The sequence below is a fragment of the Somniosus microcephalus genome, chromosome 7 (assembly GCF_052327205.1).
Source record: "Somniosus microcephalus isolate GS21.2 chromosome 7, FLI_Smic_1.0, whole genome shotgun sequence".
Lineage (NCBI taxonomy): Eukaryota > Metazoa > Chordata > Chondrichthyes > Squaliformes > Somniosidae > Somniosus > Somniosus microcephalus.
The window spans coordinates 224,276,191-224,292,804 of NC_140993.1; the positions used below are offsets into that span (position 1 = coordinate 224,276,191).

The following is a 16,614-nucleotide window of genomic DNA, read 5'->3' on the forward strand; positions in this document are numbered from 1 at the left end:
GTATGTATATGTGCATATACTATATGTGTGTGTGTATGCATGTACGTCTATACACATACACACACACACACAAGTAAATCAGAAGGCAAGGGACGATTCAGTTCAACCCATTCCTAAAACGAATATTTCACTCTATAGTTGCATATTCCAATTTAGCCAGATCTGTTTAGATGCGGACTGTGTTTTTCTTTAACCAGATCCCTCAGATAGAGAGAAAAAAATATTGTCCAGCGAGTGGCTGTGCATATATCAACCCAAGAAGTTTATTCTGATTTGGAATAGCGGCAGTCCACTCGCCGGTGAGAAGAATGGCTCGTTGCCGTGACTGAGCACTGATGTGTGGACTTCGCTGGATGGGGAACATGTCTTTTTGCACAGATCTGTGAATATTTAACGCATTGAGCGGGGGAGTTGGACCGAGTCTGCGGGCTCGGGGAGTCGCTCAGTATGATTCACCGGTGGCATTGCCCAGTTGAGGCTCGGCTTAATATGATCAGGAAAGCCTTGATGTCTCGGGCGAATCATTGCCCAGCCTTCTGCTGTGTCTAGAGAGAGAGAGTTCGGCGTGAATACTGCGCGGTCTGAATCATAAATTAAAAAAAAATCATTTGCAATTGCCGAGGATCGCGCCATGTTCCTTGACTGCAGATGTCGAGTATTGTGACTGCAGCAAGTTACTGGGTGCCTTGTCATCTCCCCCTTTATCTCTTCTCACCTTTCCCTCTGGACCTGGCGGTGCTGTGACTCCATCCTCCCCCTGGGTTTTACAGTGATCTTTGGCGGCTGGGTTTTTTTTTAGTTGTGGTTGTTGATGTTGCCAGATTTCTATCAAATGCCTCCGTTTAAAATTGAATTCACTGGCATGTGACCCATTCACTTTCCCATCCGCGATCAGAGCTCTCGGTGCCACTGGATTAAAAGGGATGAACTTTTGCCTTATTGCTGTTGCTGCAGCCGCGGCACGAATGGCGGAGAGAGAGATCCCGGTTCGGCTGGATTGTGGTAGGCCAGGGGGAGAGAGAGAAGTCGAAGTCTAATGCAAAACACGTCCAACAAACGGGGGAAGAAAAGAGCTCTCGGTGTTCGAGCAAGAGCGATTTCAAGAGGGGGAGGGGGGATTTGAGTCCCAAGTTGAAGCAAAAAGCCTTTGTTGCCCGATTATTGGCGATTGCTAAATGGATCTGTTGGGGTTTTTGACGGATTTTGTTAAATGCGGGTTGAAAGAGGAGTAATTGTCCTTTTGTACAGCTTCTCCCAGAAGATTGCAAAGGTGGAGCGATCAGAGGACTGATGACGGACCTATTAATCCCTTTAATGCATCGAAACCAGCCAGGGATCGTGGCAACGTCTGTGTGGAAATCATGGGGATATTCTGATCAGCCTAGGGCTCTGTGCGAAACTGCTGGCGATTAGTTTTGGTTGAGTTTTGAAAACACACACGCATATACATACAGAGATCTATATGTATCTACATATATAGTGTTCTAATCGGAGTTGGGATGTGGGGGATCTTGTGTTACCAGCTTTGCTCCTGAATCCATCCATCCATCCATCTTTCGTCAGCCTGTCAGCCACGCATTGCTTAAATGGAATTAGTTTGGATTGGAGCCCCTTGCATAAGAATCAGACATGGTACATGGGCATCGGCTCAGATTGATTCATGGTAAGTTCTGCATCTGCAATTTCAGGAGACGGGGTTGACTCTCATGATGTGGATGGCTGTGGGGCTATGCTGATAGATCTATATAGAACAGTAAAGAACCCACAGGCGGTGCAGAAACCCAACTGGGCATTAGGCATTAGGTAATATAGATCAGATGAAGGTAGCATCGGGAAAGAAATGGGGAGGGGGTGGGGGCAGCGAGAGGGAAGAGGAGAGAACAGACAGGGTTATTTAAGGCAGTCCTTGATTTACCAGTTGTCACTGAGATAACCAACTGTCTCCCACAAGAGGGTTTACGTGCACTGTCGGTTTAGTTCTCTTTTACTTCCCAAGTATCTAGCCACCCATTTATATTAATTTTTACCGAATCAAATTTAACTACACAGGCTTCAGATTATTTAATTGCACTTGCTTCCAAACGCTCAGCTATTGTCGGAAATCTTTTGACAGCTCCCGAGCAAGCTATGAATGACAACTTTTGTGGATAATTGTTATTAGTGTCTGGCTACACGGCAGCGAATGCATCTAGTCTGTAAGCAAAAACAGATGTGGGCAAAATAAACAGGTTTGTGTGTGTTTATTTATTTGTAGTCTGGAGACGTTTCTGAGTAGCTGGACATCAGTATGTATAACCTATCATTTTCATGAATAATAAATATAATTACAGTATTAAAATTGATAGGTGAGACATCATTTAAAAAGGCAGTAGGAAAAGTACATGAACTTCTGCCAGCTGTATGCAACAATTTTCTTGAGCATTGCTTCTAGTTAATAGCTGTTTATAGCGATTAAACCATGGAAATACAAACAAAAAAATCCCTGTGATAAATGTTTTTTTCTTTCTCCTCTTGCAGTTGTATCAAGTCTCATCCTGCTAGGACTGTGTGTGTCAACAAAAAAGACATCAGGTAACATTTATCACAGTGCACTTCCCTTCATAATCACGTTTGCTTCCTGCTATTTTAATTATCTGATTATAATCACTGGCAGCAGATAATGTCACTTTTTTCAGGGTTTACTGCAGTGATCTGTCGAACATTAAAGTGAATCATAGTTTGAAATGGCTAAAACATTTCTGCAATGCTTTGCCCAGCATAGTTACTGCATTAAAGCAAGTACTGCAGTTTACTGTGTGCCAGAGTAGACATAGATATTATTCAGTGTCGGGAGGAGGGGAAGAGAGCCATTTGTTTTCTTTTTATAATAACAGTTGTCTGTTGTCTATGTCAAGACACTCCATTCTGAATCTCAAATGTCTACTTCCTCATTGGTCAATCCTCAAATTTCTACTTTGATATTGTTCCCAATTTTAACCATCTCCCACTCACACAAAATCCGCCAGTCACGTTGCAGCAAAATCTCTGCCCAATCTCATTCCAGCAATAAATATGTCTCTCAGATATTGTCACCCCAACACTGAGAGGAAAGCTGTGATAATAGCAGTGTATTAAATATTATGGGCTTTTTTGGCCAAAGGGTGTAAACAGGTGCTAAATGGGTGCTGTGCTAATAAGACACGCATGGTTGAATGTCCAATTTAGCATGCAATTTTGGTCCTAATTACTGATTACCATAATTTGAACTTGCCTGGAGGTGCTAAAACAGATACCTGCAGGTTTACCATTCAAGTGCTGATTAGAGCCAATTTTGGTGGAGTAGTATATCTGGGCTTCTCGCACCTACTTCCACTGAAGGTGCGGAGTGCACTGGCTGGCACACAGCGGCACTGTGCAGGATGGCTCAGGGACTGAAGGAGAGGGCTCACAGGTTCTTGAATACGGCACTGGAGGTCCTAGTGGAGGAGGTCCAGAGGAAGAGGGATGTCCTGTACTCAAATGGGGAAAGACGCCACCTCGCCCTCCTCGCCCTCCTCGCCCACCCTCTCTGCTACAGCAGCTGCTGCTCTGCCTGACCTCATGTCCTCCTCTCATTCCTTGTCCAGACCAAGGGGGACCCCTAGCAAGGTGCCCATGACCAAGCACTGCCTTTCTCCTGGTGCCTCCTATAAGGTGTCCAATAAGGCAGAGTAGCACAGCACTCACTCTCTTTAGGGGAAGTCCTCAGAGAATTTGCGGAATAAAAGTTGATAGAGTGTTGGTGAAGTCTTGACAAAGTGTCCCAGAAAGTCTCCCAATGTGTTTCAAAGTTTCTCGTCACAGCTGTAGCAGAAAGTGAACATGAAATGTTGAATATCCCTTTAAGTAGCACGTGAAATCGACATCAACATCGTGTTTACTCCCAAACAGCTGGTCATTGTTAGGAGAGAGCATTAGGACAAGCGCTAGCCACCAACATGCCATGCAGCCTCTTTAATGAGCTCTAGCATGCATTTTAAGTGGCAAAGTTAGAAACATTAATCAAGGAAAATATTAAAGGCGCACTTGGAGAGGTTTAAGCTAATTAAGGAGGGCCAACACAGATATGTAAAAGGAAAATCGTGTTTGATTAATCTAATTGAATTCTTTGATGAAGTAACAGAGAGGATTGATGAAGGGAATGCAATGGATGTTGTCTACATGGATTTTTGGAAGGTGGTTGACAAAGTATCACATAGAAGGCTGGTTAACAATATCGAGGCTCATGGAATAGGTGGTTTAGTGGCAGCTTGGATAAGGAATTGGTTTAAGGACAGAAAACAGCGAGTTGTGGTAAATGGCTGTTTTTCAGACTGGAGGATAGCAGACAGTGGTGTTCCCCAAGGGTCAGTGCTGGGGCCACTGCTTTTTTTGATTGATTGATATCTATCAATGACCTGGACATTGGAATACAGGGTAGAATTTCTAAATTTGCTGATAAGACCATACTTGGGAGTGTGGCAAACAGTGAGGACGATACCAATCGACTGCAACAGGACATAAAAAGACTAGCAGAATGGGCAGACAAATGGCAGATGGAATTTAATACAGAGAAGTGTGAAGTGATACATTTTGGCAGAAGGAACAGGGAGAGGAAATATACATTTAATGGCACAGTTTTAAAGAGTGTGCAGGGACAGAGGGACCTGGGAGTTAATGTGCATAGGTCCCTGAAGGTTATGGGACATATTGAGAGAATGGTTAGCAAAGCATATGGGATCTTGGGCTTCATAAATAGAGGTATTGAGTACAAAAGTAGAGAAGTTATGCTGATCCTTTATAAAGCGCTGGTTAGGCCACAACTGCAGTATTGCATCCAGTTCTGGTCATCACACTTTAGGAAGAATGTGAAGGCACTTGAGAGGGTGCAGAGGAGATTTACCAGAATGGTTCCGGGGATGGGGGATCTTAGCTACAAGGACATGTTGAAGAAGCTGGATTTGTTTTCATTAGAGCAAATGAGGTTGAGGGGTGATTTGATAAAGGTATACAAGATTATGACAGGTATGGATAGGCTAGAGGGGGAAAGGCTGTTCCCACTAGTTGATGGTGCAAGGACTAGGGGCCACAGATTTAAGGTTTTGGGCAAGAGATACAGGGGGGATGTGAGGAAAAACTTTTTTACGCAACGAGTGGTGATGACCTGGAACTCACTGCCGATGGAAGAGGTAGAAGCGGAGACACTCAATGTTTTCAAGGGGAGACTGGATAGGCACTTGAGGGAAATAAACTTGCAGGACTACAGGGATAGAGCGGGAGAATGGGACTGACTGGATTGCTCTACATAGAGCTGGCATGGACTCGATGGGCCGAATAGCCCCCTTCTCTGCCGTTATGTCTCTATAACGATGTTCCTAGTGCGTACTTCAACTCCTCTACCAAGATGGTGTCTTGCGCTAAGCACGGGCTAAACCAACGTTTCAACTCAAGACCCCATTTTGGCCAGCTTGGAAGATCTTTAATGCCTGAATGCACTGCTGAAAATTGCCCCTATGAATTTTGAGGTGATTTACTTACCATCTTCCTATGAATAAAAAGGCACACAGGTTACCCGTAAAAATCTGCAACCTCACTTAAAGTATGTTGATGCATGAGTTTTAGACTTTATATAAGGAGCCTTCCTTACTCTGGTAGAGATTTCCCAGTGTCCTACCAATATTGTTCCCTCATTCAATACCACCAAAATCAGATTGCCTGATCTTGCATTCATTTACTGTTTATTGGACCTAGCTGGGTGGAAAATTCTGGCTGCATTTACTTAAATAGCAAGCGACCGCACTTCTAAAAGTAATTAATTGGTTATATAGTACTTGGGGACTTCCTTAGGGACTGATGAGCTGCCATATAAGTATATAAGTTCTTTCTTTCTTTCCCCTATTCCATATCTGCCTCAGCCTATGCATTATTTTCAGGCCTGCCTGAGTTCTCCCTCCCTCACCCTTGACTCACCTGTGCTCAGTGCCTGGGGATAACTTAAAAAAAAAGGTTTCCTTGCTTTTGTAAAAAAAAACAACCTGTTAGCTGCACAGTCCAAACCTCAGCACAACCCATCCTTTACCCTCCACCCACACCGCCCACAACTGGCCTGACCCGACGACATATATGGCCCAACCTCTTCTTCAGCCAATGGTCAAAATATGGGAGATCTGTTAGTGTTTTAAGTAAATAAGTTTTAATGAACAGTGGTTTGAGGCTGGACCTGATCTGTTCACAGACAAACCAACCTCTTCAGAGTCAGTGCAATGTGGAAACTGGATCAAGAATCCGGATGGTGGCTTCTTCACATCTCCCAATTATCCAAACAAGTACCCTCCTGACAGAGAGTGCATATACATCATTGAAGGTATGAACAAGGAGCATTGGCAGACATTACATGCTGTAGTAAAAGTAAGGAGAATGTACAGATTGTTATCCAAAAATTTCTCACAAGAACTTCAAGCAAAACCACCAAAGGTCAAACAACTTTGTTTTTGTTTTGAGTAAAGCCAATTATTTCTACAGTGAGGCAAATTTTAAACCTTAAAGTAAAAGTGATGGGTTTTTCTGAAGTATACCCAGCTATGCATTTTTGCATTATTCACATATTATTAACTGTTCTATTGTAAATACTGTGTAATATATATTTTAAACCACAGAATATAATAAAACAAAGCCTTATAGCTCTTAAAATGTTTCTTTTTGTATTTTCCAATGTCTTTGGTGGGATTGAGTGCAGCTCTTTTTGGCAAGATTATTTTAGAATTGAAAAAAATTAAATATGTCCTGCTTTTGTTGAATCATATCTATACTGAATATATGCTACCTAAGTGCTGATAACAGTCTCCATTATTTCATCCATTTATCATTGACAGTAGATCATCATTTTGATGTAATGTGAGATAAATATAAACTATCCAGAACATGTAAAAACAGCAAATAATAAGTGTAATATAGTTATGATAAATTAATTTATGTTATATTGGTGGACATTATTTATAAAAATAATTTGCTTGCATTATGTGCTATAAGTTTGCAATGCAGTTGAGGTTCAGATGACATTATATGCCCCGAGTTGGGCTTCATGTTATGTCTTGTATCGCCCAAACCCACCCTCCTCCTTTAGTATGCTACACCCTTGTAACACATTACACCAACTATTAATATATATGTACTAGCTGGGAGCTAATTGTTTGATATCACTGTTTAGCTGCTCCAAGACAAAGCATTGAACTTTACTTTGATGAAAAGTACTCCATAGAGCCTTCTTGGGAATGCAAATTTGACCACATCGAGGTGCGGGATGGACCTTTTGCGTTTTCTACCGAAATTGGACGTTACTGTGGTCAAAATATTCCACCTTTTATAACATCATCGGGCAGATTTTTATGGATTAAATTTGTGGCTGACGGTGAGCTTGAATCTATTGGATTCCTGGCAAGATACAACTTTATACCAGGTAATTAGGAATTTATTTTCTCATCGGAGTAATGGTAATCAGAGTCAAGTAGATATTACTGTCTTCAGTTTTTGTCATTAATGTTATATGTGTGCGAGTAATATTAGGCACATCGAGTACATTTTAATTGTTGTGGTAATGGAAAATTGACAAATGCACCATTTATGAATAAATGCTAGTTACTAAAAAAAGTATACTTTCCTTTTCATAATTGAAAGATTCTGTTTTATGCCTCCTTGATACAGAATAGACATACAGAATGTAATGTTGGCACATACTGTACAGGATAGGGAATTATGCTGTTAGGATAAAAGAGTTGTGTCAGTATCTGTTAAAGGTATGATTAAAAGATTTTTGGACATGATTACAGACAGAACTGAACTCTGGACGAGGATGGAGAGAGACTAATAAGCTGAAAGGGCATTTTCTCATTCTTTATTTCTGTGTGTTTTGGTATCATTCCACGGGTGAAAGCAATAGATGAGATCTCCTGCCCACCAGAACTTTTTAAGATCCATTTATTTAACACTTGTGCTACTATTTTCAATAACATTTTTAGTTTTATGAAAAAAATACATAGTTATGATATAAAACATATTATACAGCAGTAATTCTCTTATTGCTGGTGTCTGAATGTAGGACAATATCAGCGATTTCCATTGGTGTCTCATTGCACCAGATAGTACACAATATTTTCATAAAAAGAAACAAGAGGCTTCACCCCGACCTCTGTTACTTCAAGGTGGGCTTGAGTGTCACTGAGAATGTGTAGTGCATTACCAATGGGAGCTCTTCTAGACTGACACTCTGAAAGGCTATGTATCAAATTGCAGTAGGATGAGACATTAGAATTAACAAAATAATTGTGGGCAGATGCTCAATAATGATTAAACAAAAAAAAATTACTATACTTAAATAAGATTTATTTAGTGCCATGCACTAGGAGGGTAAACTCTTTATAAGTGAGTTCCCTCCAGGTACCAAAAGTTAACCAGTCCAATTGGTTATTTTTGATTTGCTCAGTACTATTCTTGGGAGTCATTTTGTATAGAGGGGATAAAGAGAAAACCAAGGAAACCAGATAGTTCTTGTGATTGAAGTACTGTATGGATGCAATTTAGAAACAATTTTCATTAAAATTGCTAAAGATATTTTGGGGCGGGCAGAAGAAACGAGCATTATTTTCATCAGAACATTATGCTCAATTGACTTAACTATTGATGTGTTTTGACAATTTAGACCACCACATCAGGTCCTCGCAAACACATAATAAAGTTTGACCGAATACTTTTCCATGTAGACTAGTATAATCACCTGTGATGCTGCTCACAGTCAGTTAATGAATATAAGGTTTTTTTTTAATATACAAGGTGGCAACAGAGTTGGTAGAGAGGTTTCAGAAAGTCATTCCACAGAACCACCTAGTGGCCAGAGAGAAAGAAAGACAGACAGACTTGCATTTCTATAGCACCTTTCACGACCATTGGACATTCCAAAGTGCTTTACAGCCAATGAAGTACTTTTGAATTGTAGTCCCTGTTGTAATGTAGGAAATGTGGCAGCCAATTTGTGCACAGTAAGCTCCCACAAACAGCAATGTGATAATGACCAGATAATCTGTTTTTGTTATGTTGATTGAGGGATAAATATTGGCCAGGACACTCTAGATAACTCCCCTGCTCATCTTTGAAATCGTGCCATGGGATCTGTTACATCCACCTGAGAGAGCAGATGGGGCCTCGGTTTAATGCCTCATCCAAAAGTGGCACCTCCAACAGTGCAGCACTCCCTCAGTACTGCATTGGAGTGTCAGCCTGGGTTATTGGGCTGAAGTCTCTGGAGCAGGACTTGAACCCACAACCTTCTGACTCAGAGGCAAGGGTGCTATCCAATAAGCCATGGCTGACACTATGTATGACGTTTAAGCCTGAAACTATGTTATGACAGTTGACATAGCAAATTTGAATAGGAAATGCTGATATAGTAATTTACAGTGGTAAATATTGACACAAAAACGTGACCTAAAATTGTGGCACAGAAAGTAAGGTTTGTGGTCATGGAGTTTTGCTGTATGCAAGATTTTAATAATATATACATAGTACTTATAATATATAAAACATTTGTGACACCACCTTGTATATAAAATGAAAAAAGTGGATTGGCACCATACATTTGACCCTGTATAGTGCTTCTGTGAATTAACATGTTGGCTACAGTTTAAGCACAGAGGATACGGAACTTACTTAATGTTACACTGTTTACAATAATAGAATGCAAACACTTAATACATTCATGTGAGAATGCTCTGTCTTTATTGTAACAAAGACATTACCTTCTTATTTTTAACACCTTGGGGTAGATTTTGACTCTGCGCGATTGTGTAAAAGTGTTGAAAGAAAATTTGCAGCCCGTTTTACAACGCTCCCGGTTTTTATTTTAAGTTTTATATTAAATGTCAGTTTAGTTTTAATATGCTACATGGAAAAACAGTCATTTCTAGGCCTGAATTCTTGTGGATAATATCTTTTCATGGTATATTTAATCAAAATAAAAGTTTGAAGTGGTGAATTTTGCACTCACTTAGGCTGCCTCTAATAAGGAAGAGTTTTGCTTGATTTTTTAAATCATTTTAGTTTCTCCCACCCACAATTTTTAATTATGTTTTCTTCAAATTCCTAATGTCTCCTCCCATCAAATGCATCATTTCTCAATCCATTGGGCAGGCAGATCTTTCTGTTCTTAGACTTCTGCCAAAGTTACTTTATAGCCAGCTGTTTAGAGGGCACAAGAGCAATTCATGTTGACCAGGTTTTTATTGTATACTTCCTCATTTCTGTTTGAAACATTGCTTGTTGGCCTGAATACGATTAGCAACTCACTGTGTGAGAAATCCAAAAGGAACTCATGGGTTTTACCTTTCCATGGCATAGAACCTTAGTGCATTATGTGCTGTTTCAGTGGGACTATGATATAAATTGACTTCAGGAATGCCTAAAATTCTATTTTATATTTGGTGGGGTGCTTCTAATACTTCACCAAATTACAATCATGAAAGTGAACTATTTATGTCTGTTATCAGTTTTAGTTAGAGACACAATGACTCACAGTTTTGGATATTTGAAAATTTGCATTTCAAAATCTACAACATTACTCACAGGCACATCAATTTGTTTCTTCAAGGTACAGCAGTCAATTGATGTCATTTCCCACTTCCTTTCTCCTTTTACTGTTATTAAAAAATGCAGACATCCATTTTTGTACATTGAAGTGATTGTACAGTAACTGGAATATTTTGATTTGTAACCTATTGGATTTTGCTGTTTCACACATACATACAATAATGACTATTGAAGTTCATCACAGTCTTTTGTTACAAAACTTATTAAATTCATAATCTTCAAATATCTGACCTGAATTCCCCACTGAAGATAATGGCAGAAATGGTGTTATGTTGGGTTTTCTTTACCAATGTTTCCCATTTCTCCCCATCTCTCCTGAAAGAACTTACTAATGCTGGGCTATGATTCAACTGGTGTGAAAACTTAATCTGATTGACTATTCTTCACCTGTAAGCCCAGACAGTGAGTATCAGCAGGCATTTTTGACCATGAGGCGAGAGAATGGGGATTATCATAGCCTAGCCTGATTCTTACCTCAACTGCACACGCACTTTTCAGCAGGAGGCATTAGAAAGTGGTCAGCGGTGAGAACCTTGAATTATCTTTCTTCCTCCTCAGCTTATGTTCGTCAATTATAGCTAATATACTGCCACAGTAGCAGAGAAGAAGATAAAAATAAGGGACTTTTTTAAAGTTTGTGTGACTCAGTACCACATTGGGACATGCATTTATTTACACTGTTGGGTTTTACATCCCCCCGCCAAACAAAATACCAACAGTTAGCAATGGTTAGAACTGGGGGCATAGACTCAGGATAAGGGGTCGGCCTTTTAAGGCTGTGATGAGGAGGACTTTCTTCACTTAGAGGGTTGTGAATCTTTGGAATTCTCTACCCCAGAGGGATGTGGATGCTGAATCGCTGAGTATATCCAAGGCTGAGATAGATAGATTTTTGGATATTAAGGGAATCAAGTGATATGGGGATCAGGCGGGAAAGTGGAGTTGAGATTGAAGGTCAGCCATGATCTTATTGAATGGCGGAGCAGGCTCGAGGGGCCATATGGCCTACTCCTGCTCCTAATTCTTATGTTCTTATGGTGCCCAGGCACAAATAAGAGGGGATCATGTGTACTGGATGGTAGAGAAGGGGTGGGTGGGTAACAGTGGTTGTAGAGTAGAGAAGGAGCAGGTAATGTTGGTTGGGTGGAGGGGGTTACAGGAATAGCAGCTAATTCAACTTTGTTTCATATAATTGGAAATGAGCAGAATAAAATGGAAGTTAGTGCTAACACTGATGCTACTTGAGAAATCTAGGCCTCAGTATTAACCCCTCCTCCCACGATGGGCGGGAGGAGTTAAAACCTAAAAAACAGGGACGCATCCCCAAGCCGCTGAGTACACACCCATTCCTGTTTTTATGGTGGCGGCTTTCGAGCTATGTGTGTGTCCTGCCTTGGAGAGGCGGGACACCTCATTAACATATTTAAATCAGGCTCCCACATTGCAATTGGAAGCCCGTTTTAAATTTAGCTGCTGCCGGCCGGGTTTCCCAGGTCTCGAGATACCCGGCAGCAAAAGGGAGGCGGGAGCTGCCGGCTGCACAAGGTAAGTGCTTTTTATAGCACTCCATGTGGGCCAGGAGGAGCAGGAATGCTCCCCTCGCCCCCTCAAGGAAGCCTTCGGCCTCCCTTCTGCTGATTGTCGACTCTCTCTAGCCCCTGCTGTGATCGGCGATCTTCATCCCCGCTCTCGCCCCGATCTGCAGCTTGCCCGGCGATCCCGATTGCCGCGAACCATCCCGAAGGGTCACCGGATGCAGCCACCTGTTGCCGGTATTCCCACCCTGCAACCGGCTAGGCTGTCAAATTGGCCGGGTGCGAAATGGAAGAAAGCAATTATAGTGAGGTCCCGCCGGTAAATCTGGTAGGACCAGCGTTACCCCGCACCCTCCCTGCCTCCCCATAAATATGGGGCCCTACTCTCCAAAATAATTACTGAAGTCAGTATAAACTAAATGGTACAATGTTAAAGGTGGTGCAGGAACAGAGACCTGGGGTTGTATGTTCACAAATCTTTGAAGGTGGCGGGACAAGTTGAGAAGGCTGTTAAAAAAGCATATGGGCACCTTGGCTTTATAATTAGAGGAATAAAGTACAAAAACAAGGAAGTTATGCTAAACCTTTATAAAACACTGGTTAGGCCTCACAGCTGGAGTATGGTGTTCAATTCTGGGCACCACACTTGAGGAAGGATTTCAAGATCCTGGAGCAGGTGCAGAGGAGTTGTACTAGAATGGTACTAGGGATGCGGGACTTCAGTTACGTGGAGAGACTGGGGAAGCTGGGGTTGTTCTCCTTAGCGCAGAGAAGGTTAAAGGGAGATTTGATAGAGGTGTTCAAGATCATGAAGGGTTTTGATAGAGTAAATAAGGAGAAACAGTGGCAGAAGGGTCAGTAACCAAAGGACACAGATTTAAGATGATTGGCAAAAGAACCAGAGACAACATGAGGAGAAAAAAAAAGTATGCAGCGAGTGGTTATGATCAGAAATGCACTGCCTGAAAGGATGGTGCAAGCAGATTCAATAATAACTTTCAAAAGTGAATGGGATAAATAAGAACATAAGAATAGAAGAGGAGCAGGAGTAAGCCATTTGTCCCCTCGAGCCTGCTCCACCATTCATTAAGATCATGACTGATCTGGTCTTGGCCTCAACTCTACTTTCCTGCCCGCTCCCCATAACCCTCGACTCCCTTATCGTTCAAAAATCTGTCTATCTCCACCTTAAATATATTCAATAACCCAGCCTCCACAGCTCTCTGGGGTAGAGAATTTCAAAGATTCACGACCCTCTGAGAGAAGAAATTCCTCCTCATCTCTGTTTTAAATTGTCGACCCCTTATTCTGAAACTATGCCCCCTTGTTCTAGATTCCCCCATGAGGGGAAACATCCTCTCAGCATCTACCCTGTCAAGCCCCTTCAGAGTCTTATACATTTCAATAAGATCACCTCTCAATCTTCTAAACTCCAATGAGTATAGGACCAACCTGCTCAACCTTTCTTCATAAGAGAACCCCTTCATCTCAGGAATTAACCTAGTGAACCTTCTCTGAACTGCCTCCAATGCAAATATAACCCTCCTTAAATAAGGAGACCAAAACTGTACGCAGTGCTCCAGGTTTGGTCTCACCAATGCACTGTACAGTTGTAGCACGACTTCCTTTACTTTTATACTCCATCCCCCTTATAGGCAATAAAGGCCAACATTCCATTTGCCTTCCTAATTACTTGCTGTTCCTGCATGCTAACTTTTTGTGTTTCATGTACAAGGACCCCCAGATCCCTCTGTATCGCAGCATTTTGCAGTCTCTCTCCATTTAAATAATAATTTGCTTTTTCTATTTTTCCTACCAAAGTGGATAACCTCACATTTTCCCACATTATACTCCACGTGCCAAAGTTTTGCCCATTCACTTAACCTATCTATATCCCTGTGCCGATACTTTGTGTCCTCTTCACAACTTGCTTTCCCAACTATCTATGTATCATCAGCAAATTTGGCTACACTACACTCGGTCCCTTCATCCAAGTCATTAATATAGATTGTAAACAGCTGAGGCCCCAGCACTGATCCCTGTGGCAGCCCACAGTTTGCCAACCTGAAAATGACCCATTTATTCTGGCTCTCTGTTTCCTGTTAGTTAGCCAATCCTCTATCCATGCTAATATATTACCTCCAACCCCATGAGCTCTTATCTTGTGCAGTAACCTTTTACGTGGCACCTTATCGAATGCCTTCTGGAAATCCAAATTCACTACATCTACTGGTTCACCTTTATCCCCCCTGCTCGTTACATCCTCAGAGAACTCTAGCAAATTTGTCAAACAGGATTTCCCTTTCATAAAACCATGCTGACTCTGCTTGACTGTATTATGATTTTCTAAATGTCCTGCTATTACTTGCTTAATAATGGACTCCAGCATTTTCCCAATGACAGATGTTAGGCTAACTGGTCTATAGTTTCCTGCTTTCTGTCTCCCTCCTTTCTTGAATAGGGGTGTTACATTTGCGGTTTTCTAATCCGATGGGACCTCTCCAGAATCCAGGGAATTTTGGTAGATTACAACCAATGCATCCACTATCTCTGCAGCCACTTCTTTTAAGACCTTAGGATGCAGGCCATCAGGTCCAGGGGATTTGTCCCATAAGTTTGCCTAGTACCTTTTCTCTAGTGATAGTGATTGTTTTAAGTTCCCCCCTCCCTATAGCCCCTTGATTATCGATTAATATTGGGATGCTTTTCGTGACTTCTACCATGAAGACCGATACAAAATATTTGTTCAAAGTCTCTGCCATTTTCCTGTTTCCCATTATTAATTCCCCAGTCTCATCCTCTAAGGGTCCAACATTTACTTTAGTTACTCACTTCCTTTTTATATAACTGTAAAAGCTCTTACTGTCTGTTTTTATATTTCTTGCTAGTTTACTCACATAATCTCACATCTCTCTTGATTTATTATATTTTTAGATGTTCTTTGCTGGTTTCTAAAAATTTAGCAATCCTCTGGCCTACCATTAAACATGGATTTATGAAAGGGAAATTGTGTTTGACAAACCTACTAGAGTTTTTTGAGGATGTAACTGGTAGAATAGATAAGGGAGAACCAATGGTTGTGGTGTATTTGGATTTTCAGAAGGCCTTTGATAAAGTCCCACATAAGAGGTTAGTGTGTAAAATTAAAGCACATGGGATTGGGGGTAATATACTGACATGGATTGAAAATTGGTTAACAGACAGGAAACAGAGAGTAGGAATAAATTAGTCTTTTTCAGGGTGGCAGGCGGTGACTAGAGGGGTACCGCAGGGATCAGTGCTTGGGCCCCAGCTATTCACAATGTACATCAATGATTTGGATGAGGGAACCAAATGTAATATTTCCAAGTTTGCTGATGGCACAAAACTAGGTGGGATTGTGAGTTGTGAAGAGGATGCAAAGAGGCTTCAAGGCGATTTAGACAAGTTGAGTGAGTGGATACAGTATAATGTGGATAAATGTGAAGTTATCCATTTCGTAAGGAAAAACAGAAAGGCAGAGTATTATTTAAATGGTGATAGGTTGGGAAATATTGATGTACAAAGTGACCTGGGTGGTCTTGTACACCAGTCACTGAAAGGAAACATTCAGGTGCAGCAAGCAGTTAGGAAGGCAAATGGTATGTTGGCCTTCATTGCAAGAGGATTTGAGTACAGGAGCAAGGATATCTTACTGCAGTTACACTGGGCCTTGGTGAGACCACACCTGGATTACTGTGTGCAGTTTTGGTCTCCTTACCTAAGAAAGGATACACTTGCCATAGAGGGAGTGCAGTGAAAATTCACCAGACTGATTCCTGGGATAGCAGGACTGTCGTCTGAGGAGAGATTGGGTCGACTAGGCCTGTATTCACTAGAGTTTAGAAGAATGAGAGGGGATCTCATTGAAACATATAAAATTCTGATAGGGCTAGACAGACTGGATGCAGGGAGGATGTTTCCCCTGGCTGGGGGGTCTAGAACGAGAGGTCACAGTCTCAGGATACGGGGTAGGACATTTAGGACTGAGATGTGGAGAATTTTCTTCACTCAGAGGGTGGTAAACCTTTGGAATTCTCTACCACAGAAGGCTTTGGAGGCCAAGTCTCTGAATATATTTAAGAAAGAGATAGATAGATTTCTAGACACAAAAGGCATCAAGGGGTATGGGGAGAGAGCGGGAATATGGTTTTCAGATAGAGGATCAGCCATGATCATATTGAATGGCGGAGCAGGCTCGAGGGGCCGAGTGGCCTATTCCTGCTCCTATTTTTCTATGTTTCTATGCTTCCTATGTTCTAATCTTCGCATCATTGTATGCCTTTGTTTTCAATTTGATACCATCCTTAACTTCGTTAGTTAGCCACAGATGGTTCATTCTTCTCTTAGTGTCTTTCTTTCTGAGGGAATATATCTTTGCTGAGAGTTATGTAATATCTCCTTAAATATCTGCCATTGCTTATCTACC

The 16,614-nt window shown here is 41.4% G+C and overlaps 1 protein-coding gene across 2 annotated transcripts in view; it reads left to right on the forward strand.

The window, feature by feature from the left end:
- The first annotated feature begins 309 nt into the window (after positions 1–309).
- neto1l (neuropilin (NRP) and tolloid (TLL)-like 1, like) overlaps positions 310–16,614 on the forward strand; it is a 437,965-nt gene continuing 421,660 nt past the window's right edge. For both annotated transcript variants that reach the window (XM_085993433.1, XM_085993432.1), the window contains exons 1-4: positions 310–1,663; positions 2,518–2,571; positions 6,233–6,361; positions 7,205–7,453. In XM_085993433.1, the coding sequence (XP_085849559.1) occupies positions 1,630–1,663; positions 2,518–2,571; positions 6,233–6,361; positions 7,205–7,453 (466 nt within the window). In that variant the 5' untranslated portion in view covers positions 310–1,629. The remainder of the gene's footprint in view (positions 1,664–2,517; positions 2,572–6,232; positions 6,362–7,204; positions 7,454–16,614) is intronic.